The sequence below is a fragment of the Manis pentadactyla genome, chromosome 3 (assembly GCF_030020395.1).
Source record: "Manis pentadactyla isolate mManPen7 chromosome 3, mManPen7.hap1, whole genome shotgun sequence".
In the NCBI taxonomy this organism is placed as follows: domain Eukaryota; kingdom Metazoa; phylum Chordata; class Mammalia; order Pholidota; family Manidae; genus Manis; species Manis pentadactyla.
Window position 1 is genome coordinate 130,619,922 of NC_080021.1, and position 27,971 is coordinate 130,647,892.

The following is a 27,971-nucleotide window of genomic DNA, read 5'->3' on the forward strand; positions in this document are numbered from 1 at the left end:
ATAAATGACATTTGTAGCATACAAACCACTAACTGCAGAATTCACATTTCTTTCAACTGAAAAGGAAACTTTTGCCAAAATATACCACATTTTGGGTCATATGCAAGCCTCAACAAATTTCAGAGGATCAAATTCATGCAGTGTACTGATCTCCATGAATTAAACTAGAAATCATTAATAAAAACCTGAATAAAAAATTAATAACTGATTGGAAATTAAGCTGTAGATTTCTATAGCCTATGAAATTAAAAATAACCACAAAAAAAGTTTAGAAAAATCAGAACTAAATGATAATGGGAAACACACACATCTTAAAACTTGGATGGTGGAACTACAGCAGGACTGAGGGGGGGAGTTGCAGACACAGATGATGTACTGTTGACAAACAGCACTGTCAGCGTGTGAGCATCTGTCTCCAGGAACTAGAAGAAGAGCACTAAGGTAAAACCAGAGACAGCAGAATTAAAGAAATAATAAAAATAGGAGGCTAAGTTACTAAATCAACAAACACACAAGAAAGGAATGAACAAAGTCAAAACACTGTGCCTGGAAAACACTGATAAAATTGGTAAGAGCTTAAAATCAAGATAAAAACAAGGAAAACACAAATTACCAACACCAGGAAGGAAAAAGGAGATATCAGTATAGCTCTTACATACATTAAATGTATAACAAAAGAATATAGAAAATGTAGATTAAAAGGACAGATTCCCTGAAAAAAAAAAACAACTTATAATTAACTTAAGAAATAGAGAATCTGAATCATCATGTGTCTAGTTTAAAAAACTTGAATGTAGAAATTAAACCTTCCCCCTGACAATTCTCAGCCCGGATGGCTTCCTTGATGAATTCTACAAACTTTAAGGAAGAAATACCACCTTATCTGCCCAAACTATTCCACAGCCTAGAAGACAGGGAACACTTTCTTATTCACTAATGGGTGAGTGTAACTGTCAGATGAGAGCCTAATTTTATAAGAAAGAATATAATAGATCAAATTCACAAATGTAGGTACAAATTCCTCAACAAAATATTAGCAAATTAAACCCAGCTATATTATAAAAGGATAATACAACACAACCAAGTAAGGTGAATTTAAGGAATGAAAAGTAGATTCAATATTAGAAAACGTATCTGTGCAGTTTTTCACACTAAATGAACAAATCATAAAAACCATCTACTCATCTCAATATATGTATAAAAATCATAAAATTCAACACCTATTCATGATTAAAAACTGAGATACTTGGGAATTGAAACCAAAATTAAATGGGCCTTAACCCCTTCCTCATACCACATACAATAAACTATAGGTGTATCATAGACCTTCACATAAAAAGTTAAATGATAAAATATCTAGGTGGTAACAAAGGGGAATATAGCCAATATTTCTTAAATAGGCCTCAGGAGGCACTGACCAAAAATACAGATAACAAATGGACTTTATTAAAATTAAGAACTTTTGTTGATCAAAGGCTCACCAAGAGAGTGTAAAGTCTAGAGATAAAGTCCAGATAACCACAGAGGTAGAGATAAAATTAGTAATACTGGGTATCTGACAAAAACCTTCCCTCTATGACTCTTAAAAAGAAGGGAGATAGCAGAACAGAAAAATGAACAAATACACGAAACAACACCTCAAAAAATCCAGATGACCTCATCAGCCATCAGGAAATGCAAATTAAGAACATCATTCTGTATTATTATAAACCCAACTGCATGTCCAAATTTTAAAAAGCTAATGATAAGTGGTGACAAGGATACAGAGCAATTGTCAATCCCCTGCATGGCTGGCAGGCTCCTGCAGGGTGCAAACACTCTGGACAATGGTGGCAGTTCCTAGAAAGACTATGCATAGCCTATGGCTGGTAAGTGTAAAGTAAATGTCCATACAAATGTAAATGTGCACACAGATACACAGACACATGTTTCAGGAAGCATGTACTTATGTGCAGGAGGCACACAAGGGTCTTCGCATCAGCCCTTTGTGGTCCCAAATTGAGAGTCACCATCCATGAACAGTGAGGGGCAAGTAAATAGTATTGCGCTCAGTGAACGGACTACTTCACACAATAAAAGAGAACAGGATGACTTCATCAGCAACAGGGATGATTTGCCCTGCAAAATATTGTTTGAGGGAACCCGAGACAGAAGACTTCCTCTGTGTAATTCTAAGACAGCATTTTCAAAAATGGCAAAAGCAATCTGGTGTCAGAAATTTGGATAATGGCCACTTTCAAGGACACAGAGCAGATGTGGGGATGGCTTCTGGGGCTGATAATGTCCTAAATCTTGATATGGGTGTTTGTTCATTTGAAGACATGAATCAGCGGCAATGGAAGATTTACCCGCTTCCCTGAACATGTACTTCATTAGTAAACGTTTATTTACTAATAACTGGGCTGCAGTTGTAGACACTGCCTGCTGGCTTCTCGTGGGGGCTGCATTCATCTCTCCAAATCACCTTTTCTTTCTTTTCTTCTTTCCTTTTTCTCTTTCCCTCCCTCCTGCCCACACCTCTCCACTGCAGAGATTGGGATCTATTGCCATGACTCAGAAATGACATGCCATCCAGGGAGTCATGTTTGCTGGGTGTCTTGGCTAAGCTCATCATGCATCGCTCATTTTAAAATTTACTTCTGAGTGAGGCTCTGCAAAAGGGAGCTGGATGTGACTGCAGGTGTGGCTTCTGATAAGCCGGGCTGGAATTGCTCATGGTGATGGCTGGACACGGCCTCTGGAGAACATGCCAAACCCCCAGGGAACAGGAGGCCTGGGCGGTTGTGAATCAAGGCTCTGCCTCTCCAGCTCAGTGATCTGGAATGTGGGGTGCCTCTCTGGGCCTCCTTTCTCTAACTGTAAAACGGGGCAGAGGCAGCACTGTTGGAAATGCTGTAGGGACAAATAAACTCTTACGGAAGGCATGGCATGCTGTGTGTGGCAGTAATAGCTGCGATTCCTGGGCTTGCGGGGACTAGAACGGCTTTGCCTGGACCTGGACCCATACGCCCTCCAGGACGGCAGCTGCGGGGCCCAAGCTAGGTCGTGTGTGTTACCCCAGCCTGCAGTGCTTGGGTATTTCGTCAAGGATGGAAGCTGTCCATTCCTTGGCAACAGTTCCTAAATGCTTTCTTAGCTTATGCAGCTGTTCCGGGCAATAAATGTTCAATACCAGCAAAGAATCCCGGGTCCTGGCTGTGATTATGGAGATGGTGGAGATGTTATGTTTATAATACAGATTTTAGAGTCACCTTCCTCACCACTCTCCCAGGAAGGGGCATCAGATGGACAGGCACATCTAACCCCTGGAGGCAGGAAGCATTTCTGTGGCCAAGAGGAAGGCACAGCTGAGAACCGTACACCAGCTCTGGGCTCTGGGTGATGCTTCCAGCAACCGTTACATGTTGAGCCAGCAGACGTGTCCTTTTCTAACTAAGAGGTATCACTGGCAAGTGACTAATGACTTTTGATACTCATAAAACCATTTGAGATTCTCTTAAAGGATCATGTCCATGGATTAAGAGCAATTCCAAAATGCCCTGAAGTTGGCTAATTAAATGTCACCAAGTACAGAATGAGGGAAACTGCCAGTGTCAAGAATATGGATTGTTCACTATAGGAGCTCTTTAAAAATAACCTAAAATTTTTCTACTTCAGGTTATCCTGTTCCACTTCACCACCTATATTTTTCCTTTCTTTTTTATCTTTAATAATTTGAACATTTAAAAAGACATAGTAAAATACAGAGGATAACAGAACAAATATTAATGTTGTACCAGCATATTTTAAAGAACTAGAATATGATAGATCTTCCCCACATTTTTCAAAGTACAGTTCTGGATGAAGGGTACTGATGTACTCTTTCTGAGAATTACCAACTACTTGATATAGTTGAAATGCCTGAAAAATGAAAAGTATGATTTGATTATATTTGCTGGATTTCCACCTATATTCTAAATCAGTCTTGCCTTATCCATTTTACTTCCTAACAGTTTGTGTTAGTTTTTAAAAATATCCCATTGCTTTATCACTGATTTTATCTGAATACTGCCAACATTTGAACTATACTTGAGCAAGAAATTACATGTGGTGATTAAAACCGATCCATTTTGAGGGCGGAGCCAAGATGGCAGCATGAGTAGGACAATGGGAATCTCCTCCCAAAAACATATATTTTTGAAAATACAAGAAATACAACTAATCCTAAAAGAGAGACCAGAAGACACAGGACAACAGCCAGACTACATCCACACCTGCGAGAGCCCAGCGCCTGGTGAAAGGGGTAAGAAACAAGCTCCGGCCTGGCGGGACCCAAGCGTCCCTCACCCCAGCTCCCAGTGGGAGGAGAGGAATTGGAGTGGGGAGGAAGAGGGAGCCCAGGACTGCTAAACACCCAGCCCTAGCCATCCGCACCAAAGCGCAGACACAGTGCATGCATGGAGGGCTGGAAACTAGGGAAACAGGACAGCAAGACCTCTGAGCAGGTCCCGAAGCCGAGGCCCCTGTGACAAAGAAAAGCGAGTGCTTTTTGAAAGTCTTAAAGGGACAGGGATGCCACAGCTGGACGGAAACATCCCAGGTCACAGTCCAGCAGCTGGAAATTCCAGGGAACTCCGGGCACACTGACCCCCTGGGCAACAGCTCTGAGACCCCTCACAGAGGTAAACAGCCAAATAGCCCCCCGTGCATTACCCCTCCTGGGCCCTGCCATAGCAGATTAGCAGCCTGAGGCTGGCCAGGCCCTCTGCAAGGGAGCTTCCTCGATACCAGCCAGGCAAGATACAAAGACCCAGCCTACACGTAATTGCCCAACACAAGCTACTAGGGGTTGCGGTTGTCCCACTAAAAAAAGGCCAGGAGCCAAGTGGAAAGCTAATAGACACGTCAATAGCACTCCACTGCACCTATCAACATGAAAAGGCAAAAAAATTCGATCCAGACAAGACTAACCCAGACAGTTTCGGCATCTGCTACATCTTCTCTTGAGAAGGAACCTGGGAAGATAGATTTAACCAGTCTTCCTCAAAAAGAATTCGAAACAAAAGTCATAACCATGCTGATGGACTTGAAGAGAAATATGCAAGAACTAAGGAAGGAGAATACAGAAATAAAACAAGCTCTGGAAAGACTTCAAAACAGAATGGACGAGATGCAAGAGAACATTAATGGACTAGAAAACAGAGAACAGGAACACAGAGAAGCTGATGCAGAGAGAGATAAAAGGACCTCCAGGAATGAAAGAATTCTAAAAGAGTTGAGTGACCAATCGAAACAGAACAATATCCGCATTATAGGGATACCAGAAGAAGAAGAGAGAGAAAAAGGGATAGAAAGTGTCTTTGAAGAAATAATTGCTGAAAACTTCCCCAAACTAGGGGAGGAAATGGCCTCTCAGACCACAGAGGTACATAGAACTCCCATAACAAGGGATCCAGGGAGGGCAACACCATGACACATAATAATTAAAATGGCAAAGATCAAAGACAAGGACAAAGTATTAAAGGCAGCCAGAGAGAAAAAAAGGTTACCTAAAAAGGAAAACCCATCAGGCTATCATCAGACTTCTCAACAGAAACCCTACAGGCCATAAGAGAATGGCATGATATACTTAATGCAATGAAACAGAAGGGCCTTGAACCAAGAATACTGTATCCAACACGATTATCATTTAAATATGAAGGAGGGATCACACAATTCCCAGACAAGCAAAAGTTGAGGGAATTTGCCTCCCACAAACCACCTCTACAAGACACCTTACAGGGACTTCTCTAGATGGGAGCACTCCTAAAAAGAGCACAGAACAAAATACCAACATATGAAGAAGGGAGAAGGAGGAATAAGAAGGGAGAGAAATAAAGAATCATCAGACCCTGTTTATAATAGCTCAATAAGCAAGATAAGTTAGATAGTAAGATAGTAAAGAAGCTAACCCTGAACCTTTAGTAACCACAAACATAAAGCCTGCAATGGCAATAAGTACATACCTTTCAATAATCACCCTAAATGTAAATGGACTGAATGCACCAATCAAAAGACACAGAGTAATAGAATGGATAAAAAAGCAAGATCCATCCATATGCTGCTTACAAAAGACTCACCTCAAACCCAAAGACATGCACAGACTTAAAGTCAAGGGATGGAAAAAGATACTTCATGCAAACAACAGAGAGAAAAAAGCAGGCGTTGCAATACTAGTATCAGACAAAAAGACTTGAAAGTAAAGAAAGTAACAAAAGATAAAGAAGGACATTACATAATGATAAAGGGCTCAGTCCAACAAGAGGATATAACCATTATAAATATATATGCACCCAATACAGGAGCACCAACATATCTGAAACAAATACTAACAGAACTAAAGGAGGAACCAGAATGCAATGCATTCATTCTGGGAGACTTCAACACACCACTCACTCCAAAGGACAGATCCACCAGACAGAAAATAAGTAAGGACACAGAGGCACTGAACAACACACTAGAACAGATGGAACTAATAGACATCTACAGAACTCTACATCCAAAAGCAACAGGATATACATTCTTCTCAAGTGCACATGGAACATTCTCCAGAATAGACCACATACTAGGCCACAAAAAGAGCCTCAGTAAATTCCAAATGATTGAAATCCTACCAACCAACTTTTCAGACCACAAAGGCATAAAACTAGAAATAAACTGTACAAAGAAGGCAAAAAGGCTCACAAACACATGGAGGCTTAACAACACACTCCTAAATAATCAATGGATCAATGACCAAATCAAAATGGAGATCCAGCAATGTATGGAAACAAATGACAACAGCACAAAGCCCCCACTACTGTGGGATACAGCAAAAGCAGTCTTAATAGGAAAGTATATAGCAATCCAGGCATATCTAAAGAAGGAAGAACAATCCCAAATGAATGGTCTAATGTCACAATTATCGAAATTGGAAAAAGAAGAACAAATGAGGCCTAAGGTCAGCAGAAGGAGGGACATAATAAAGATCAGAGAAGAAATAAATAAAATTGAGAAGAAGAAAACAATAGCTAAAATCAATGAAACCAAGAGCTGGTTCTTCGAGAAAATAAACAAAATAGATAAGCCTCTAGCCAGACTTATTAAGAGGAAAAGAGAGTCAACACAAATCAACAGAATCAGAAACAAGAAAGGAAAAATCACGACGGACCCCACAGAAATATAAAGAATTATTAGAGAGTACTATGAAAACCTGTATGCTAACAAGCTGGGAAACCTAGCAGAAATGGGCAACTTCCTAGAAAAATACAACCTTCCAAGACTTACCCAGAGAGAAACAGAAAATCTAAACAGACCAATTACCAGCAACGAAATTGAAGTGGCAATCAAAAAACTACCAAAGAACAAAACCCCCAGGCCAGATGGATTTACCTCGGAATTTTATCAGGCATACAGAGAAGACAAAATACCCATTCTCCTTAAAGTTTTCCAAAAAATAGAAGAGGAGGGAATACTCCCAAACTCATTCTATGAAGCCAACATCACCCTAATACCAAAACCAGGCAAAGACCCCACCAAAAAAGAAAACTACAGACCAATATCCCTGATGAACGTAGATGCAAAAATACTCAACAAAATATTAGCAAACCAAATTCAAAAATACATCAGAAGGATTGAACACCATGACCAAGTGGGATTCATACCAGGGATGCAAGGATGGTACAACATTCAAAAATCCATCAACATCATCCACCACATCAACAAAAAGAAAGACAATAACCACATGATCATCTCCTTAGATGCTGAAAAAACATTCGACAAAATTCAACATCCATTCATGATACAAACTCTCAACAAAATGGGTATAGAGGGCAAGTACCTCAACATAATAAAGCCATATACGATAAACCCACAGCCAACATCATACTGAACAGTGAGAAGCTGAAAGCTTTTCCTCTGCGATCGGGAACAAGACAGGGATGCCCACTCTCCCCACTGTTATTCAACATAGTACTGGAGGTCCTAGCAACGGTAATTAGACAAAACAAAGAAATACAAGGAATCCAGATTGGTAAAGAAGAAGTTAAACTGTCACTGTTTGCAGATGACATGATATTGTACATAAAAAACCCTAAAGACTCCACTCCGAAACTACTAGAGCTAATATCGGAATTCAGCAAAGTTGCAGGATACAAAATTAACACACAGAAATCTGTGGCTTTCCTATACACTAACAATAAACTAATAGAAAGAGAAGTCAGGAAGACAATTCCATTCACATTAGCATCAAAAAGAATAAAATACGTAGGAATAAACCTAACCAAGGAAGTGAAAGACCTATACACTGAAAACTGTAAGACACTCTTAAGAGAAATTAAAGAAGTCACTAACAAATGGAAACTCATCCCATGCTCTTGGCTAGGAAGAATTAATATCATCAAAATGGCAATCCTGCCCAAAGCACTATACAGATTCGATGCAATCCCTATCAAATTACCAATAGCTTTCTTCAATGAACTGGAACAAATAGTTCAAAAATTCATATGGAAACACCAAAGACCCCGAATAGCTAAAGCAATCCTGAGAAGGAAGAATAAAGTGGGGGGGGGATCTCACTCCCCAACTTCAAGCTCTACTACAAAGCCACAGTAATCAAGACAATTTGGTACTGGCACAAGAACAGAGCCACAGACCAATGGAAAAGAATAGTGACTCCAAACATTAACCCAAACATATATGGTCAACTAATATTCGATAAAGGGGCCATGGACATACAATGGGGAAATGACAGTCTCTTCAACAGATGGTGCTGGCAAAACTGGACAGCTACATGTAAGAGAATGAAACTGGATCACTGTCTAACCCCATACACAAAAGTAAATTCAAAATGGATCAAAGACTTGAATGTAAGTCATGAAACCATAAAACTCTTGGAAAAAATCATAGGCAAAAATCTCTTAGACATAAACAAGAGTGACCTCTTCTTGAACATATCTCCCTGGGCAAGGGAAACAAATGCAAAAATGGACAAATGGGACTATATCAAGCTGAAAAGCTTCTGTACAGCAAAGGACACCATCAATAGAACAAAACGGTATCCTACAGTATGGGAGAATATATTCGTAAATGACAGATCTGATAAAGGGTTGACATCCAAAATATATAAAGAGCTCACACACCTCAACAAACAAAAAGCAAATAATCCAATTAAAAAATGGGCAGAGGAGCTGAATAGACAATTCTCTAAAGAAGAAATTCAGATGGCCAACAGATACATGAAAAGATGCTCCACATCGCTTGTCATCAGAGAAATGCAAATTAAAACCACAATGAGATATCATCTCACACCAGTAAGGATGGCTACCATCCAAAAGACAAACAACAACAAATGTTGGCGAGGCTGTGGAGAAAGGGGAACCCTCCTACACTGCTGGTGGGAATGTAAATTAGTTCAACCATTATGGAAAGCAGCATAGAGGTTCCTCAACATGCTCAAAATAGAAATACCATTTGACCCAGGAATCTTACTTCTAGGAATTTACCCTAAGAATGCAGCACTCCAGTTTGAAAAAGACAGATGCACCCCTATGTTTATTGCTGCACTATTTACAATAGCCAAGATATGGAAGCAACCTAAATTTCCATCAGTAGATGACTGGATAAAGAAGATGTGGTACATATACACAATGGAATATTACGCAGCCCTAAGAAGAAAAACAAATCCTACCATTTGCAACAACATGGATGGAGCTGGAGGGTATTATGCTCAGTGAAATAAGCCAGGCAGAGAAAGACAAGTACCAAGTGATCTCACTCATATGTGGAGTATAAGAACAAAAGAAAACTGAAGGAACAAAACAGCAGCAGAATCACAGAACCCAAGAATGGACTAATAGTTACCAAAGGGAAAGGACTGGGGAGGACGGGTGGGAAGGGAGGGATAAGGGTGGGAAGAAAAGAAAGGGGGCATTACGATTAGCATGTATAGTGTTGGGAGGGCACGGGGAGGGCTGTGCAACACAGAGAAGACAAGTAGTGATTCTATAGCATCTTACTATGTTGAAGGACAGTGACTGAACTTGGTGACAAGTAGTGATTTTACAGCATCTTACTATGTAGATGGACAGTGACCATGAACGGGGATGTGGGGGGGACTTGGTGAAGGGGGGAGCCTAGTAAACACAATGTCCTTCATGTAATTATAGATTAATGGTACCAAAATAAAAAAAAAGTTATACCAAAAGTAATAATAATAAAAAATAAAATAATAAAACCGATCCATTTTATTTAGTGATGCTTAAGATTTGGACTTATTCCTAATATGTGTATTAGCTTTTTCTAGATAGAGCCTCTACTTGTACCCCCTGAACAACTGCAGTGTAGCCGGTCATTAGTTAGCAAGGAGACCAAGGCTCACCAGGTAGAACTCTAGCCTCAATACAGGGAAAACAGTGGCAAAATTTAGAGTGCTTACCACATGCCACGTGGGCTCCATTGGTATCCATGCTTTACAGATGCACAGAGAAGTGAGGTAATTTGTCCAGGGTCACATGGCTACTAAGAGACTGATCCAGGGCTTGAACGCAGGACTTGAACCCTGCCTTCATGCTCTCGAACACATTACAGTGTCTCTCAGTAGACCACTGGTGGCCAAAACGCAGGTGCTTCTGAATGACAAGGGCAAGATCATGTTGCTTCTGTTTTCAAAGTGTTTGCATAATGCCTACATATTTGGTAAGTAAGAGTTGAACTGAATTATTATCCAAAGTCAGCATTTTCTCTTTATATAAGAAATGCAGATACTTAAACAAAAACACACATATCAGTGTTGAATTTCCCACCGGCCTTCTCCAAGGGAGTTTCACTAGCTCAGCACATGGAGAGAGGGAGCAGGCTGTGCTCTCTTGGGCTGAGGCGGCTCATGCTGGTCACATCTTCCTGCCCACAATCTTGGCAGAGTCACTCATTTCCACTACTTACCTGAAGAGGCAGAGAATTATACTTCCGGTTGTAAGGGAAATCAGAGAGACACTGTAGCCCAGGGTATACGTGGCCTTCACCAGCATGTAAAACATGATCTACAAAGAAGGAAAGCGTCTGTGAGCTCTTGGTGGCCAGCACGGGGCAAAGGATCCTGGCAGTCCCCAGATCCAAGGTGCATCCCTCACCAACACTTTGGGCTGCTGATTGCCGGGAACACATGGAAGAGCATGCTTTTGGGGTTCTGCCTCCACTGTGAACCAAAAGATCACATTCATGTCTTTAAATGCCCACTGTTTTCTTATGATTCATTGTGAATGACTTTGGATGGTCCCCATAAAGCAATCTGTCTGGAGGTAACAGGACCTGCCACGCCCTGAAGCACTGGGTCAGGTGTGCTCAGACCTCCGGGGTGGTGGGTCAGTGGAAGAGCTCATGTGGCCGCACACATCTGAATATATTGAAAAACCCACATGACTCTGTACACTGACGGCCCACGCTCAGACAAAGGGTACCTTCTAACGTAGAACCAGAGGCTGAGGCGCAGTGTCTTGTAATTTAGTATTACTCGCATTTTTTAGTTTGGTGGGCTTCTTGGCTTGGTGCTCTTGAACTCCATGAAATCATGAGGAGCAGGAGAGGGCTAGTGGGAAGCACCCCGATGGGGCCTCTGGGGGCACTAACACAAGGGGTCCTGCGCTGTTAGAAGGGGGTCACCATCAGTCACGGGAAACCAAGTGACAGCTGCAAAGAGGCATAATTTATTCCTGGTTCCCATGGGCTGTTTCCTGGCTTTCATTTTTATTGATCTATCTAATTCTTATAAAATAAAGAGAAAAATAACCCACATGTTATTACACTGTGAATTTTGTCTTGCAAATGAGTCCTGACAAATCTGTATGTTACTAAACCTCACTGTCATTTTATAATAAAAACTCAAAGCAAAACAAAAAGCTCTGTGCTTCTACTTATTAGCTTGCTTATTGGCTCTTTCTGATGTGATTTTTACTGAAGTGTAGTTAATGTACGTTATACTGGCCTCAAGTGCACAACATAGTGCTGGCAGTTCCCCACATTATTAGATGCTCATCCCCACTAGTGCAGTTACTACCTGTCAGCACAGACACATTGCAGAACCATTGCCTGCATGCCCTAGCTGTGCCTTATTAGTTTTGCTTTTAACGATAACATTACCACTTAATCATTACTTGGACCAAATTACCCTATTTACATTTGAGTTGTAGGAATCCTGGGACCCAGGTCTGCCTACTCAGGGTGGTCCCAGAAGATCAGAGGGTCCTGTTGCCCTCTTCCAGCAACCCCCACCCTGTCCCAGACGAACTCCCACTCGGGGCCCCCTGGGGTTGGAACTCTGGAGCAGGGAGAGAGTCACGTTTAAGGCACCCCCCACTTCTCTGACCATTGTTCTGAGGCTGAAGCCGCAAGCTTGTCCCTGTGAGAAACCCAGAAACTGCAGGGTCAGTCAGTTTTGCATATACATCCTGTTCTAGCGGTTTACACAGCACTGGGCCACGCAGAGTGGAAGACCAGGAGACAGTGCTCACTGTTCCTGGTTTATCTCTAAACTGACTCTCGGACAGGTGAGTCCGAGCTCCTTCGGGGAAGTGGTGGGGCGGAGGTGTGTGCACCCAAACCGAGGCAGAGCCAAGGCCCCAGCCTGGAGCAGAGCCCGCAGACCCAGCTGGAGGCAGCACCACTGAGGGGGCGTGCAGGGCAGGCCCTGCTCCCGTGCGTCTGGACAGGCCTATCGGCAAGGCACCACCGCCCTCTCCCTGCACTGTTCTTCACGATCAAGGTGATGACACTTCGAGGAAAGCTTCCTCTATTTACCGCTGATTGTGAAGGCTGATAGTGGGCTAGTGTATTTTAGAAACAAACTATGACATTTGGGGGAAAAAATGAGCCTATGACCAATATTAATGAGAAAATTAAATTAATTAACATAATCCAGGTTAGCATGTATCCTGAACTGGCAAACTAACGTTCAATACGATGCTGGAGCGAGTCTCTCTGTTACGCCTGCACAGGGACAGCACAGCCCCGGGGTAAATTTCAGGGAGTCTGCACCTGTCCTGCCCACAGTGCTTCTTGCCAGACATGGCTACTTAAGTACAAATTAAAATTTTAGCTCCAGTTACTCAGTTCCACTGGCCACAGTTCAAGTGTTGGAGCCACGTGTGGCCAGTGGCTGCCACGCTGGACAAAGCGGATGGTGAGAGCCTACATCAGGGCAGAAAGCTCTGCTGCACTGCAGCCCGAGCCCTGACCACCCACCCACAGAGCCACACGATTTGTTTTTCAGTCCCACTCAGAGGGAGACTGAGTGGGTGCCTCGACTTGTTTGGAGGTCCTTGCCTTGCTGTCCAGGGTCTATTTGCATGCTGAGCCCCTGGGTGCGGAGCGGGAGGTGAAGGTGTGGGGCAGCCCCAGAGGCATGATGGGCAAGAAGTGGCAGTCGCAGCAAAACTGGGCCTCACAGGGCTTCCACCTCTGCTGCCCTGACCTCCCGAGCAGGCGGGCAGGATGGCTCAGCTTGGATCGAAGCCTCGCTCAGTGCACACCTCCATGCTCCTGACATTGCTTCCAAAAAGCAGACACCAGGCTCAACAAGGACACTGACAACATGGAGACTCACACAGGGAAAGAACAATCCCATAACAGCCGCACACCCAGAAGAAAGGTGAGCCCATGCTGACCAGGGCGTCTCCATCTGCTTGGGAAAGAAATGGCATGGCCTTGAGGTCCCTCCCCAAGTCCATGAGCTGAGGGGGCCCAATGAGGGGCAAAGATGATCTCAGGAACTCAGCGCTCTCACATCGCCTATAGAAGCCACAGCTCTGCCCTGTCCCTGAGTGACTTTATGGCTGAGTGGGTGGACGCTGTGCTGCCAGTCTTCACCGCAGCCCCTCCTGCTGAGCAGCCCACCCCGAAGCAAGCCACAGTCCCCAAACACAGAGCCAACAACTGGTCAATGAACACAGTGAGCAGCCTGGCATCTGACTCAGATTGAGGACTTCATCCCGGTCGCCAGGACTGTCAGCCCAGATGTGAGGACCACTGTCCCTTCCCTGAAGGCGTGTAAGTTTGCAGAGCCTGTCAGCAACCAGGTGTGAATGGCCTGTCCACTGGGGAGATCTGGACCCAATCTCTGCTGTCCCTGGGACCACCCTTCCTGCGGTGGGAAACAGACAGCATTTCAGTTCAGGGAGAGAATCCTGCACAGAACTTCACTCTCTCTACTCTCTCCATTAATTCCGGGTCATAATTGGTGAGGGCGGCAGGAGCTCTGAAAGGTTACTGCTGACCTTGGGGTGAAAAACAGAAAATCCTGCCACCAAGGTGACTTCTTTCCAAGGCTCAAGAACTCAGGTCATGTGGAAGCTTGTCATCCTGTTAAGCCTCAAGATGCAGGGCTCTGTGACTGTGGCTATGTGATTCGGTTTCAAGGAGAGAACAGATGATATGCTCAGGTTCTGAAAATGTCCTCAAAAACTTTACTTTCAGGTTTTCTTCCATTTTCTATTTCCTTTTCTGGTTGAGGGATTATAAACAGGACTGGGCATTTGGAGCAGCTTCCATTAGTTCACCTTGAGATGAGAGTTCAGTTGAACTGTTGGAAAATGAAATGCATCAGTCCTACCCAAAGCACAGAAAATGACATAATAGACATAAAATGAATCTAATACACCTCCTGACAGCAAGCCAGAACTGCAGCTGAAAACGGCCATGCGAAAGGCACCAGGAACCGCCTCCCGGGGTGGGTGGCACTCCATGGGCCTGGACGTGTCCATGTGTGTGTGTAAGCAGCGTGAGCTGCCAGCACAACAATTTGAAGGAGAAAGTTTCATTCTGCAAAGAGCTCAGGTGACTTCCGTCACCCTCTGTCCGTGGTGGTATCTGCTGTCCAGGATTTGCCTTACCTTAGTTTTTAGGACCCCCTACATTTTACTACTGCCTGAATAGTCAGGCTGTGCTAGGCTTCCTTGGGTTTTGCCTTTTTTTGCTCACATTCTTCCTTAACTCCCCAGAAGCATCCTCCTCAGGCTTTGTGGATGAGGCCTGGGGGCTGTCAGTTCTTGGTTTTCTGAAGACGTCTCTTTCTCTTCATTCCTGGGTGAGGCTCAGCGGGGGCGCTCTGGGTGGACAATGGCCTCCTCTTGGCTTAGAAAGCCCCTGCCGCCTCGTTTCCTTTCTCTGCTTTCTTCCCTCTTTCTGGTAGTTTCTTGGTATCTGATCGTTCCCATCCCAGAGTGCTCTTTTCATCTGTATCTGATTTGCTCTTTAATGTATCTCCTTATTTTCATTTTTCAGGTTTGTTTTTTTCCCAGATAAGGTCCTTTGTAGAGTATTTTGTTTCTGGCTCATATTTTCAATTTCCTCTTTTTCAAAAAAAACACATTTTGAATGCACTTACTTGTATTCAGTGCCTGATGACTCCATTCTCTGAAGTTTCAAGGGTGCAGCTTCCCTGCTTGTCATCTGCTGACTTCGTTCACAGGGGCTTTTTCTTGGTGTAGTTGGTGCCTTTGCACGTGAGCGCCTCTTGAAGCTTATCTGTGGGAATTCGTGGGACAAGGGCAGAGATGTTTCCTTCCAGAACTGGTGCTTGCTTCTGCCAGGCACCCCCAGTGCTGCAGTTCAGGAATGCTTCACAGCGTCTCGGCTCAGAGGCTCCCTACCATGCAGGTGACATAAGCAGGGAACCCAGCTTGCAGGAAGTCATGCCCGTGGTGACAGATTTTTAAATTCTCCTTATGGAAAGCGAAGGGGGATAAGGAAAGCTTGTCACCTCGCTGGCCATGTCTGGACCAGCTCCCGGCTCCAGCCACCCAGCTCTTCTGCTCCAGGAGGCCGCTCACCAGGGCTCCCCATTTCCGGCCTGGCAGATGCCCCAGGAGCCAGCTGCCCCCACAGCCTGGGGCCTGGGTCTCAGCTCTTTTACTGAGATTTTCTTATTTCTTGAAATCCCAGCTACTCAATTTAAAATGTCATCATTATAGTTTATTTAGCATTCTGGTTGATTTTTAGTGGGAATTTTTTACCCACGATTTTTATATTACATTTTTATTTCATGCTGACCATGTTGGGTATCACTGGTTAATTTAACTTGTTCTGTTCAACAGATTCACTGAGCACTTAATTGGGCCCTGACAGGGTGTGAAATGCCTAGAAGGGTGAGTGAGATACGGCTCTGCCCACAAGGAACTCAGGTGTTTCACCACAGGGACTCTGCTTTGGGGGCTGACCACTCAGGAGACAACACATGAGCTGGGAATCACGATCAGTATGTTCTGTTTTTGTGTCCACTGAATGAAAAGGAATATCCACATTTCAATTGATATTACTTTGCTTGAAGCTGGTTTACATTTTATACATCCTATGTTTTTAATCATTTAAGAAGGCTTGATTCGGTCACCTGCAAAGTGCCTCCATCAGAGCCTTTGTGAAGCAGAGCCGATTCCAGGATGAATTAGAAGCCTCAAGTCAAAGGCAGCAGTGGGAAGCAAGCTCTTTTCAGAACAGAACACGGAACAGCTGCTAGCAATGATGGACTGGCACCAGAACCAGGGCTGGAGAGACCCGCCAGGGGATGCGGAACCATCTGTGGGGCTTAACAGGGTCCTCTAGTGGCCACTTAGAGAATGAGGCAGATGACGGGGAAGCCATCAGGGGTTTCTGCTGGAGGACGATGAGCAATGCTTAGTGTTTCCCTGGAGGGCATCCCATCTCCTGTGCCCCCACCTACGTGGACAGAACTGCAGCACGAGAATTGCCGTTTGGAACACAGCCCCAGAAAACCAGGTTTGGGTCCCATCTCTGATGCAGGGTTAAGCCTGTTTTCATTAGAAGTGGCTCAATCAGCTAAGGGTGTTGAGGGCTGCACAGAGGGTCTACGCAGCCTCTGTCTCTAGACTCCAGAACCTTCCCAGATTCTGCCTCCACCCTGGCTTCCTTCCTGGGGGCTCCTGTTAGGCCCTCTGCCTGGGCCCCTCAGAAAGGGGCCTTCAGAGTAAATGCTTGGTTCTGAGGGTCTCTGAGACCCTTGGCCTGATCTTTGCTGTGAAAACTGCATTTTATTCTTGATGATTCCCAGATGCTCTTAGAGATCAGACCTACCCCCACTCAACTTTGACCCAAGGCCCAGAACTCCTCCTTGTCAGAGGTCAGCCAGCAAGAAGCAACCTTACGTATTAGAAAGACTGGTCACACGGGAGTAGGTGGGAAGGGTTTTCCCCCCTAACTTTAGACTCAGACTGAAGCGCTGGTAAATTGGCATTCGTTGTGCATGAAAAGCAGCCACAAAGAGCAGAGTTACGGTGCCCAGCGCATAGCAGGGAATCATTGAATACTTGTTGGGTGAATGAATGATTCGCTGGTAGAAAAAAGAGCACATGCAGGCAGAACAGACACAGACAGTCAAATATAAAGTCCTACGTCTTTAAAGTTCATAGGATATGATACAATGCCTGTAAAACTGAAAAAGCCATGCAAGTGATGAATATCCAACTTATTTCCTAAATAAACTCTTAAAGAATAAAATTAAAACTAGAAAAACAGTAAATTCACTTGAAGAATTAAAAAACAGGAAATTTAAAAATAAACGTGTCACAATTATAATCAGAGACACAATCATAGCCTTAAATACCTTTGTAAATAAATTTTTCAAAAAAACACTCAACTAAAGAAGCCAGAAAAATAATAAAACAAGCCAAGTAAAGCAAGAAGGAGGCAATGATAAAAGCACAAAAAGGTAGATGCTTCAGGGGGACACGGGCTTGTGGTTTTTTATTTGCTGATGTATATCAGAAATGCCCTGGCAGTGCTGGCATGTAGTAAGTGCTCAACAAAGGTTTGCAAAATAGGGAATTAGTGGTCAGATTTCTAATAAACCCACAGGATACTTTTTTATGTATGGGTCAATATAACAGACACAAAAAACATGGAAAAGAGGTTTTTCCCCATGGGAAATGAAAGCTAAACTGTGACCTGTGGATAAGGAAGGAGTGTTTCATTCCTGGAAAAGAGAAGGCAGTGGAGACAATCCATGAAGCCACCACACGAGTATGATCAGGACTCATCTGGCAGCCCCACAACGGTAAAAGGCTGGAAAGAACCTAAGAGGAGCATTCTGGGCCTGAAATGGGGAAGCAGAAGCATCTGCCCAGGCAGGAGAAAAATCTGAATAATGGGGAACAGACCCTATTTCCGACCCCAGTGCAGTTTTCAAGTCCCTGCCAGCGGGCGAGCCTGAAATCACTAAAAGGTGCTGAGCCTCGTGCAGAGCGAAGGCCTGCTTGTGTCTGTGCTGCAGCTGCTGTCACTTTGCCTGGAGACAAGGCACTCCTCCAGCACAATTTAAATGCTGGTCCCTATCTCAGGAATGCAACATCTCTTGGACCCTGATACTCGCACACCTCCAGGTTTTCCCAAGACTGATGGGGCCAGGCTGGCGCAGCACCCTCCCCTCTTGCGAATTGTACTCTCTGGCCATGGACGGGAGCCGGGGGCAGCAGGGCCCTGCCAGCATGTGGATGAGGTGCTGCTGTCCCAAGGAAAGCCTCTAGATGATTCAAACCCTGCCGTCGCTGAGCAAGTGACCCACCAAGCCAGTAGGCCAGGTGGCTGAGCCACAGTGGATCCATCAGGCGGCGTGCCTGGCCTGGTTCTTTCTTCCAGAAAACAGATGTAATGCATTTCCTATTCTTAAACTATGTGACTCACCCAAGGCATGAATTCTGGCTGCAAGTGTGGTAGGAACAAAGAGCCCAAAACAAGATGCTGGCTAAAAGGCAGGGGCCGGGTCCCGGACTGCACCAGGCCTCAGTTTCCTCAGGAGTCTAGGAAGGACGGATCATGAGCTGATGAGGGCGAGGGTTCAGGGACCCTGTGAGTGCAGGGAGCTTTGGGGCAGGCGGCATTTCCACCTGAAGGTCTAATGGGAAGAGGCCCTCAGAGTCCCGTACTCCATAACCTGGAATTTCACTTTCTATCCTGAATAAAAATTTGCGTTCATATGAATTTTGTATTTTTAATGTTGTATTCTTTTTCTTAAAGCAAGTCCCCAAACTGAGTAAGTGTCAGGCCCCACGGGATGCTCCCTGGGCAGCGGCAGCATCATGTGGGAGGGGTAAGGTGCCGGAGGGGCTCCCAGCCGAGGAGGTGTTCACTCCCAGGGCCCAAGGTGGGGGGCAACCCCGGCACGCTGTCTGCTCACACAGCAAGGGCTGCAGACGCTAACTGGGTCCTGAGGGGTCACCACGACACTGTAGGTAGTGTGACAAGGGGCCGAGATTCCACGGGACAAGGGGACCCAGGTCCCCTGCAGACGCAAGTGTGTCAAGGTTCCTGTTGACATGAGATTTTACCAGATGTGATGCTCCCACAGAGACACGTGCTATGGTCACAAGTTGGAGACTTTGATTTACTTGTAAAGGGACTTCATGGTGTGTGGCCATTGTCACCAAAGCAGGATGTAAGGCGAACGGCCTGGGAACACTTCCACTTTCCAGCACTTCCAGAAGCCGGCATGGCTGCTAAGCCACGTGGTGGGCAGCAAGGGGGAGGGATGGTCCACTAAGTCACTTGAGTTGGATGGGGAAACCCCGTGTGGGCCAGGCCTCTGTTGGCATCCTGCCCGGGGTCGACAGTTGTCCCAGAGAGAGGCCTGCGGGCCCCCTCCTGCCAGCTTGTCCCTGCGGGCTGCTTCTTCAGCCCAAGCATGTGGGACAAGCAGACGCCTAAACCTCTCCCAGCTCCAGCTTCTCATGAACGGATGTGTGCCCTGGAGCAGCAAAGGCAGAGGGCACTGTTAGTGGGTTAGGCAATCAAAGTAATGGTAACAACCACCATCTAAAGAAGGGTGGCACAGAAAATGTGGTATTTGAACTGTTGGTGTTGGTCACAGGGCAAAATGCATTTCTCACTGTGGATTTTAATTTTAAGAAGTTAAAAGTCCCTTGGCTAAACCAGAGATCCATGACTCAGCCCAGCAGGGTCTCAGAAAGCTCTGGTTGAGCCCGGCTCTGCCTTCAGCTGGTGTGAGAATCTGCTGAGTCTTCTGCCTGTGCATCATGTCGGCTCACTCCCCGAGTGCTCCCAGCAGGGACAGTCCAGCCATTACCAACGCCACTTCACACCAGTGCTGAGGGACAGACCCGGACTTCTCAGACAGCCTCTGTCTCAGAGGGGGTCCCAGCTGAAGGAGAAGGCCCGGGCCCCTGTCCTCAGGGCACAGTCCAAAATGAACGAGTAAGTGCTAACATTGCTGCTAACAGAATTCAGCCCAAATGGTGGAGACAGAAGCAGGAGTGGGAGAGGCATGTGGTGCAGACCTCGGGGACCCTTGGTGGGTGAAGGCCAGGGAGGGGCTAGTGGTCAGGAAGCTCAGGGAGACGCTGGCCAGAGGGCAGGACGTCCAGGCTCCGCACAGAGGCGATGTGAGTACTGAGTGACCTTTGCTTCTCCTGACTCCCTGCCCCAGGGCAGTGCCAGGGGGCTCCCTCCTCAGGTTTCAGGCCTCCCCCGTGGCTCCCCTGTAGGGGACCGTGCTGCTGACCTCCTGCCGTGTGCCCAGATCGGGCCACTGCCTTCTGGTAGCTCCTGAGTGGCGCTGCAACAGGATGTTGGGTGCCAGGACCCACCGCCCAACAAGGCACCTCTCAGACTGCTCAGGTAAGGAGGTACCTGCTCTCTCCTGAAAACGTGGAAGGCTGAGGCTCTGTGTTAAGGCAAATGTTTTAGAGGCTGTTGGAAACCACTGCCTGTTTCCTTGGGAAATGCGGTAGGAGGCCCAGGTATTTCCTGAGGACACGGCCGGCCCCAAAGCCCTTCCCCAGACATAAAGCTGAGGAGCCCTGTCAGGATGCAGGACTGAGCTCATGCAGCGTGTCATGAAAATGTGAACAGGTTGAATTCCTCCTCTTGCAAGTTATCAGCAAAATATCTTGAAGACCCACCTAGCCTCACCAGTTGTGTGCAGGAGACTAACAATACTCAGGACCCAACACACGGGCGCACCTCCTGCTGCTCCAGAAGGCCTCGTGAGGGGAGCAGGTGGGTGTTACCGCTGTGCCCCCATACCCGGGCCTGAGCCCAGGAAGTGTGAAGCCACAGGGCTGAGCCGCAGTCAACTGGAACTGGATCCTGTGAGACACCAGCTTCTCTTCTCTTTCAGTTTTTTTCTTTAAGCAGAGTTGGTTAGTTCTGACTGTAAGGAGCTTGGAAGTCATCCTCTATCCTAAGAACTTGTAAAAGGTGGAACAGACTGAAAAATCTACCCCTCTTTTTGGGTCTTCAAGAGAGGGCAGGCAGCTGCCTACAGCTTGGGCCAGCGGCACAGAGTTGTGGCTCCCAAGGTGGGTGGTAGGGCTCTGTGCTGTGTTGGTGAAGGACAGATATGCCATGGGGCAGGGCACTGTGCCCGGAAGGAGCCCTGCAAGCAGAGTCCCTGGTGTTTGGCAAAGGGCAGAGGCGACTCAGAAGAGGAAGGACAGTCTCTCCAGCAAACGGTGCTGAGCAACTGGATGTCCACATGCAGGAATGGGGTCTGGGCGCACGCCTTAGGTGCTTTGCAAAAATAACTCAAAGAGGACGGCAGACTTAACTGTGAAGTGCAGAACCGCAAGACCCTAGGAGACAGCATGGGAGACCCAGCTGACCCCGGGATGGCGGTGCCTTTAGACACAACAGCAAGGTGCCACCAGGAAAGGAAGAATCCATCAGCTGGATGCCATCAAATTAAAGGCTTTCACTCAGTGAGGGACCCTGCCGAGAGGACGAGCAGATGGGAGAACACGCCTGCAAACACCTGCCCTTGGTAAGGAGGGGCCCAAGCAGCTGGTCCAAGCTGCTCTTTGTTACCTGCGAGCAGAGGCCTCAGAAACTCAGCAGTAAGGAAGCAAACAGCCCTGTTTCGGAGATGGCTGGAGACCTCCGCAGACCCCTGCCACAGAACAGTAGACGGCAGGCGGCCTGAGAGGCTCCATGCCGAGCCGGGCGCGGGGCCCTGTCTGAGCCGGATCCGCCCGCTGCACACAGCATAGCTGGGAGGGCCGGTCTCAGGCCTGTGGCTTAAATTCCATTAACGGTGAGGCTGTGTTTTCCTTTCTGCCTCTGTTACCCCAGCTGTAAAGCAATGATAATAAAAGTGCCTTATCTCACAGACTTATGTCAGATGAAATAAAAAAATCCATGTAAAGAGCTTTGTAAATGTTCAATAAGTAACTTATATTACTTGATTTGATTTTATGATGAAAACAATTTTTATAATGAAAGAGACTTTAAAAGCTATTAACCCAATGACCCAAGTCCTCCTACTGGGGTTAAGAAATACTTCTCAAGCTTCTGTGGCATCAGTTCTACTTCAAAACGTAGCTCAGAGCAGGCCCAGGGCCCCGCATTGCTTTCCTGCTTCCCTGGAGCATCATGGGGACAGCGGGGGACTACGGGGCAGGGCCCACACCCCAGAGGCCCTGCTCCTCCCTCATTCCATGCGGGCTTGTCCAGGGTGCTCAGAGGCATGGCAGGCCCCAGCCAGGAATGCAGCCAACTCTTGGCTGCTTCATGTTCGGAGTCACTGACAGGAGCTGGGCGCAGGTGGAGGTAGGCTCCTGGGGACACGGCGGGTCAGGGAGCCCAGCACTCACCTGCCAGGACCTGCCCTAGGTGCAAGCCACACACAGGCCAGGCTTCAGTCCCTGGGCCTCACCCTCTAGAGAGGCCAGGCTCTCCTGAGGAAGGTGCAGAGATGCATCCACAGGAAAAGCGGCGGCTGGGATCACCCATGATTCCAAACAGGGCTGATTCCCATGCACACCGCACTGTGATTGATTCTGCTGAAATGACAGCAATGCAATTTGGCAGCCTGTGTGGCTGCCTGGGTGATGTTTTAGAAAGGAGGCTGCGGGTGGGTGTGTCTCAGGGGCTGTTGCCCCACAGGACATGGTCCCCAGACTTCATGAGGGGCTCGCAAAGCCACACTTTTTTTTAAGAAACCACAAGGAACGTTCCTTTGTTGGTGTGGAAGGGTTAGAGGAAAAACTGATTTTCTTTTAAAGTCCAAATATGACATTTCTGAGAAAACAAAGAGCCATAGATATTTCGGGCAATTTTACCCCACCAGGACCCAGTCTGAGCACAGGGTTTGTGATACAGAAAACCTGGGACTGGGACCATTTGCTTCAGCACCGAGTGTCTCTACCTTTACTTGAAGTGAGCTGGCAGAGAACCCCAATCTCTTCAGGAGGAACACCAGACAAAGCCTGACAGACAGCCCTTCCATGAAGCCATGGGACTGTATGCTTCAGAAAAACGATCTCGTGAAAGACAGAGAAAGACTATGGAATGTTCCAGATTGTTAGGGACTGAACAGCTGACCATGCAGAGTGACATGTGGCCTTTCCAGGGAAAGATGCCCCCACGACAGTGTGAGGCAGCAGGTGAACCTGGAACACAGACAGCAGATTAGATAAAAGCATCACAAAAATGTTAAATGTCCCAAATTTGGTAACAGCACTGAGGTTACACAGAGGAAACCCTTGCCCCAGGGAAATGCAGCCTCGCAGCTGAGGAGGCCAGAAGCACCAGTGAGCAGCACACCCATGTGCCTGCGCTCACAGGGCCAAACCTTGCTGGAGCTCGAGCCACCCGGGGTGCCCAGTGCTACTGTGCACTTGAAGTGGGTCACTTCAAGGTGGGTTTAAAACTGTGCAGAGAAGAGGGTGTGAGCTGTCTCATCGTTGTCCTGACAGAGCCCAGGGCTAAAGGCAAGTGCAGCTGAGGAAAGCTTTGACACACTTGGCATAAATTTTAGAGGGTTTTTGGACTTAAGATCTGATTTTATTTGAAGATTGAAGTACTATGTGCTTATTTTTGAGAAAATAGTAAATACAAGGCCAGTAAAAGGAGGCCCCGGCAGTGAGGCAGCCTTCCTGGCTGACAGCCTCTCTGTGCCCCGTCCCATTCCTGCCACACTAAGGCGACGGTCAGGGGGTAACTGTTCAGAGCGTCACCTTGTTTTTCCTACAACTTCCACAGACCTCAGCAGTGCTCCACAAATACTGCTCATTTCCATCCTTTCTTCAATTATTCCTCAGGACCACGAACTTTTAGTCCTGGAGACAGTGGGTCACGCGGAGAAATGGCAGGATTAGCCAGTGAATGGCTGGTTTGTTCCCCAACCTGCCTCAGAGCCAGTCTTCCTGCCCCCACCTCGAGGGCCCCAGGGCAGCCTCATGTCCAGCACCAGACTGCCAGCTGCTTGGGCCCCAATGTCTGTCTATCCTCCAAGGTGGCTCAAGGATAAGCCAGTGAAAGGGGGCATCACGGAGCCCAGCGCCTCCCAAGAGCACCACGCTGGGCCAAGACCAGCCTGGCGCGGCTCAGCCCTACAGCTCTGGGTCCAGCCAGCCCTGTGACAAGCCGTCCCTTACTGAGAAGCGGGGGGCTTCTCTCATCAGTGCAGGCCCCCAGAGGTCTGCAGGGCAGCCCACGGCTGGGCATCCCGCCCCCATGCTCTGCTGCCAGTGGACCACTCCCCAGCTCCCCTTCCCAGTGCTGGCCTGTTCTTTATCTTCCCTTTGACCCACAGATCAGCACTGAGTTGAATGTTCCCATGGGGCGCACTCCTTGGCTCCTAATTCTGGATCATACTGGCCTCTGATTTCTGTGCCTCCATCTCCCTTCTGGCGGGAACCTTCCTGGATGCAATCGCTTGTCCTGTAGATCTTCTGAATCACGTTTCTGCTTCTGGGTAGATTTCTGCCTGGACGAGCCAGCTGTTTCCTTGCGCTGGGCTCTGTCGCCGCGGGCAGTGTTCTGTGTAGCTCTGGCCGCATCCTCTCCAAATCCCGGAGCTGGTCTTGGCTGTGCTTGCCCTACTGCCCCTGCCCCAGAGCCTGCCTATGGCTTGGTGAGCTGCCCACCTCTGCTGGCTGCAGCAAGCACATCACTCAGGTGCCCCAGGCAACCATGAGGGGAAGCTTCCTCCCACCACTGGACATGAAATGAAGCAAAGACTGTGCTCCTGGTGCGTGTTCGGAAGCTGAACTGAATCACCAAATCGGAAGCAAACACAGAGAGTAGTGCTCCAGGCCTCTTGGGCCAGCTGGCATACTCGGGCCTGTGGTGAAGCGCCCACGTGCCATCTTCAGGGTCCCCCTCCACTGTGCACTGGCTGACAGCACATCCTGACAGGGTCTGTGGGGCCGAGCAAGGTGCCAAAGGGTGCCCGGCACAGAGGCACCACAGATCAGATGCCGTGGTCTCTGCTGTGGGATGGGGAATGCGGGGAGGTGGCATCGGGGTCAGAGGGAGAGAGCTACTGCAGCGTCTGAAGGTGAGAGGAGGGACAGATATTTTTAGGGATATGGCATAATACGGAAGAAATGTGTCCACTTGACCCATGGAAGGCTGGGCGCCAACAGCTTGGGCTAAATTTAGCAGAAGTGCTGTTTACTTAAGAGCCATGGTAGCAAACCCATGACGCAGGACAGGTGAGGTGCACAGTCTTGACTGTCCACTGGGACACCAGTGTGTCAGGGCAGCTGGCCATCGGTGGGGCAGGCTGGGGAGCAGCCTAAGCTGCAGAGTAGTGTGGGGTGACTGAGATGCCCCCAAGAGGGCTCAGCCCAAGGCCCTTGCAGACTCTTCTGGAAGACTCCTGGTGCTCAGGAGAAAGTACACCACCGGGTCCCACAGGACTCATCCTGGCAGCTAAACTTCTAGGCATTTTCATGTTTCACCCACTCCCAGCATCCCTGGGAAATCAGACAGGTGGGGACACTGGGCAGCAGGTGAGGACCAGGGCAGGGAGCCCGGCCAACACACTGCCCTCACCTGGAGCCTCGAGACAGCCTTTGATGCAGAAAAATATCAGGTGACCAGGGTCCACCTGATGGGCTGTGGCAGGGAGCTCTGTTCGGGGAGCCCCAGGTCTGGGGGTCAGCTGGTAGGGGGAAGGACCAGTACTGGGCTGTCCTGCTGAGGCTGAGAATATGATGCCAGGGCAACCTCTTCGGTGTAGGGCACCCCCACGCTCCCATGTAGGGGTGGGGGCAGCTGAGAGGGTCTCATGGTCTCTATCCCGCCTGCCTTCCCTGAAGCCTCAGCAGGCTGGGACCTGGGGGCAGAGGAGCGAAGGTGGCTGTGGGGCCCCCAGGGCCTGGGGGAGGAGGGGCCCTTAAATCCTCATAATGGGATTAACTCTTTATGCAGTGATTAAAAGGTAAAAGGCCTAAGATGAAGTGCTCCTCAGCCAGGGCACGCACACCTGCAGGTGGGTTTGGCCAGAGGGACGGGACTGGGAAGCCGGGTGTGGTGACAGGGTCCTGAGGCCAGCCCTGCAGGCTTCAGGGCTTCACTGTGACTTGTAAGACCCAGAGAATCAAGGGCCAGGCGCCGCCCCAACCCTTATGACTCCCCGGCCTCCTGCGGTCTCCTTCGGGGAGTAGCAGCTTTGGGCATCAGCTCCCCTCTGGCTGGAGGCCCTCTGGGTCTCCTTCAGCCACTCCCCCTCCTCACTCAACTGCATCTTCAGTTTCCTCACCCGATGCAGCAAGCCTGCGGCTTTAGTGGAGGCTGATTTTTTTACTGAATTTAATTAACTGTGAAACAAAGATCACACACAACACCCAGGCAGAGCTTGGCCGCGTGAGAGCAGGAAATCCAGTAAAAAATCTCAGCAAATCCGGGAAGAGTGAGCGCCAACGAGACGGTACTGAGAGGAAGTGGGGAGCCCCATCTTCACCAGGCTGCGTCCCTCCCCTCAGCCCGGGGTGCAGGGACAGCTGGCAGGGGGTCCTCGTCTTTGAACTGATTCCCTGAGTGACCAAGTGTTCAAATATTCAGACAGCGGAAGCTGCAGCCAGGGAGGGGAGCCTCCTGCTTTGGTTTTGGGCCATCATTTCCAAGCTTTCACACATGCAAATATTTTGACTTTCTAATCTGTTAGCAGGGAATATGCTGTCCTTATCTCTGCAGAATCTCTGAAATGTTTAATTAAGAAGAACAAGCCTCAAGCTGGACAAAAAGCATCAGAAAATTACTGACACTCTGTGCCTCCCGCAGGCTGGATTTGGTCACAGGCCTTTCCAAGCACCAAGTGGGCCCATTAGGGTCTCCAGGTCTCCTGGAAGGTCCCCTACAGCATGACCAGGGGAATCCAGGGAGAAGGAGAAGCAGTCGGGTGCGACTCCCAAAGTGAGTCAGCACTGACGTGTTGGCCGCTGGCCCTAGGTGCCCTCCCACATCGCGGCCCTGCCAGACCCCACTGGGCCTTTGTAACCTAAGGTCAGTCAGAGCAGTGGGACCTCCGAGACACAGTCATCTTGGGATGAATTGGCCCGCCCCTCTTGGGGACCAGAGCCCATCTCCAGGTAAACGCTGCTGGTGAGGCCTCAGCATGCTGTACTTTCCACCCCATACCCATGTCCTGAAGCCTCAGAAGTATATCTGGGGCTGGTTCTATATAGTTAGAGTCTTATTGTTATAAAGCCATATTAAAGAGCTCACCCACAGTTCGGGGCCAGCCTGGGGCTTGGAACACTCTTGTATCTTCCAATGAAACATGTTCTGAATTCAGACTGGCTGAATAGGTCTCTGATTTTGGGCTGTGCACTCGGTTTAGAGCAACGACATGAAGCGGGGGAATTTATCCCCCACCTTGTAGCTGGGATGGGTTGAGGGAAGTTAAATGTATGTCTGCTGAGCCGTAGGTCCCACTGTTGAGGGCTGTCCAACACCGGCATTCATTGCCCAAAGGAGACTCAGCAGCCTCCCCTCCCGGTGGGGCATTACCTGCGGGGTGCAGTAAATACAGAACGCCCATGGGCCAAGCTCCAACCCGGCGCACAGGACAGCCCGAGGGGTGTGTCAAACACAGCGGGTTATGTTCCACTGGAGCCAGATGAGATGGCTGCGGGGGAAGGCAGTCACAGTGGGAAGGGTCAGGAGGCTGGAGAACAGGTGGGGAGGAGGGGCAGTTGGTGGGGCGTTTCCACGGCCTTCGGTCCTAA

The 27,971-nt window shown here is 47.9% G+C and overlaps 1 protein-coding gene across 8 annotated transcripts in view; it reads right to left on the minus strand.

Annotated features, from left to right (window-relative positions):
- The window catches only part of LOC118919314 (vasoactive intestinal polypeptide receptor 2-like), a 71,658-nt gene that overhangs the window by 17,085 nt on the left and 26,602 nt on the right, over positions 1-27,971 (minus strand). For all 8 annotated transcript variants that reach the window (XM_057498449.1, XM_057498448.1, XM_057498447.1 and 5 more), the window contains one exon: positions 10,939-11,036. In XM_057498449.1, the coding sequence (XP_057354432.1) occupies positions 10,939-11,036 (98 nt within the window). The remainder of the gene's footprint in view (positions 1-10,938; positions 11,037-27,971) is intronic.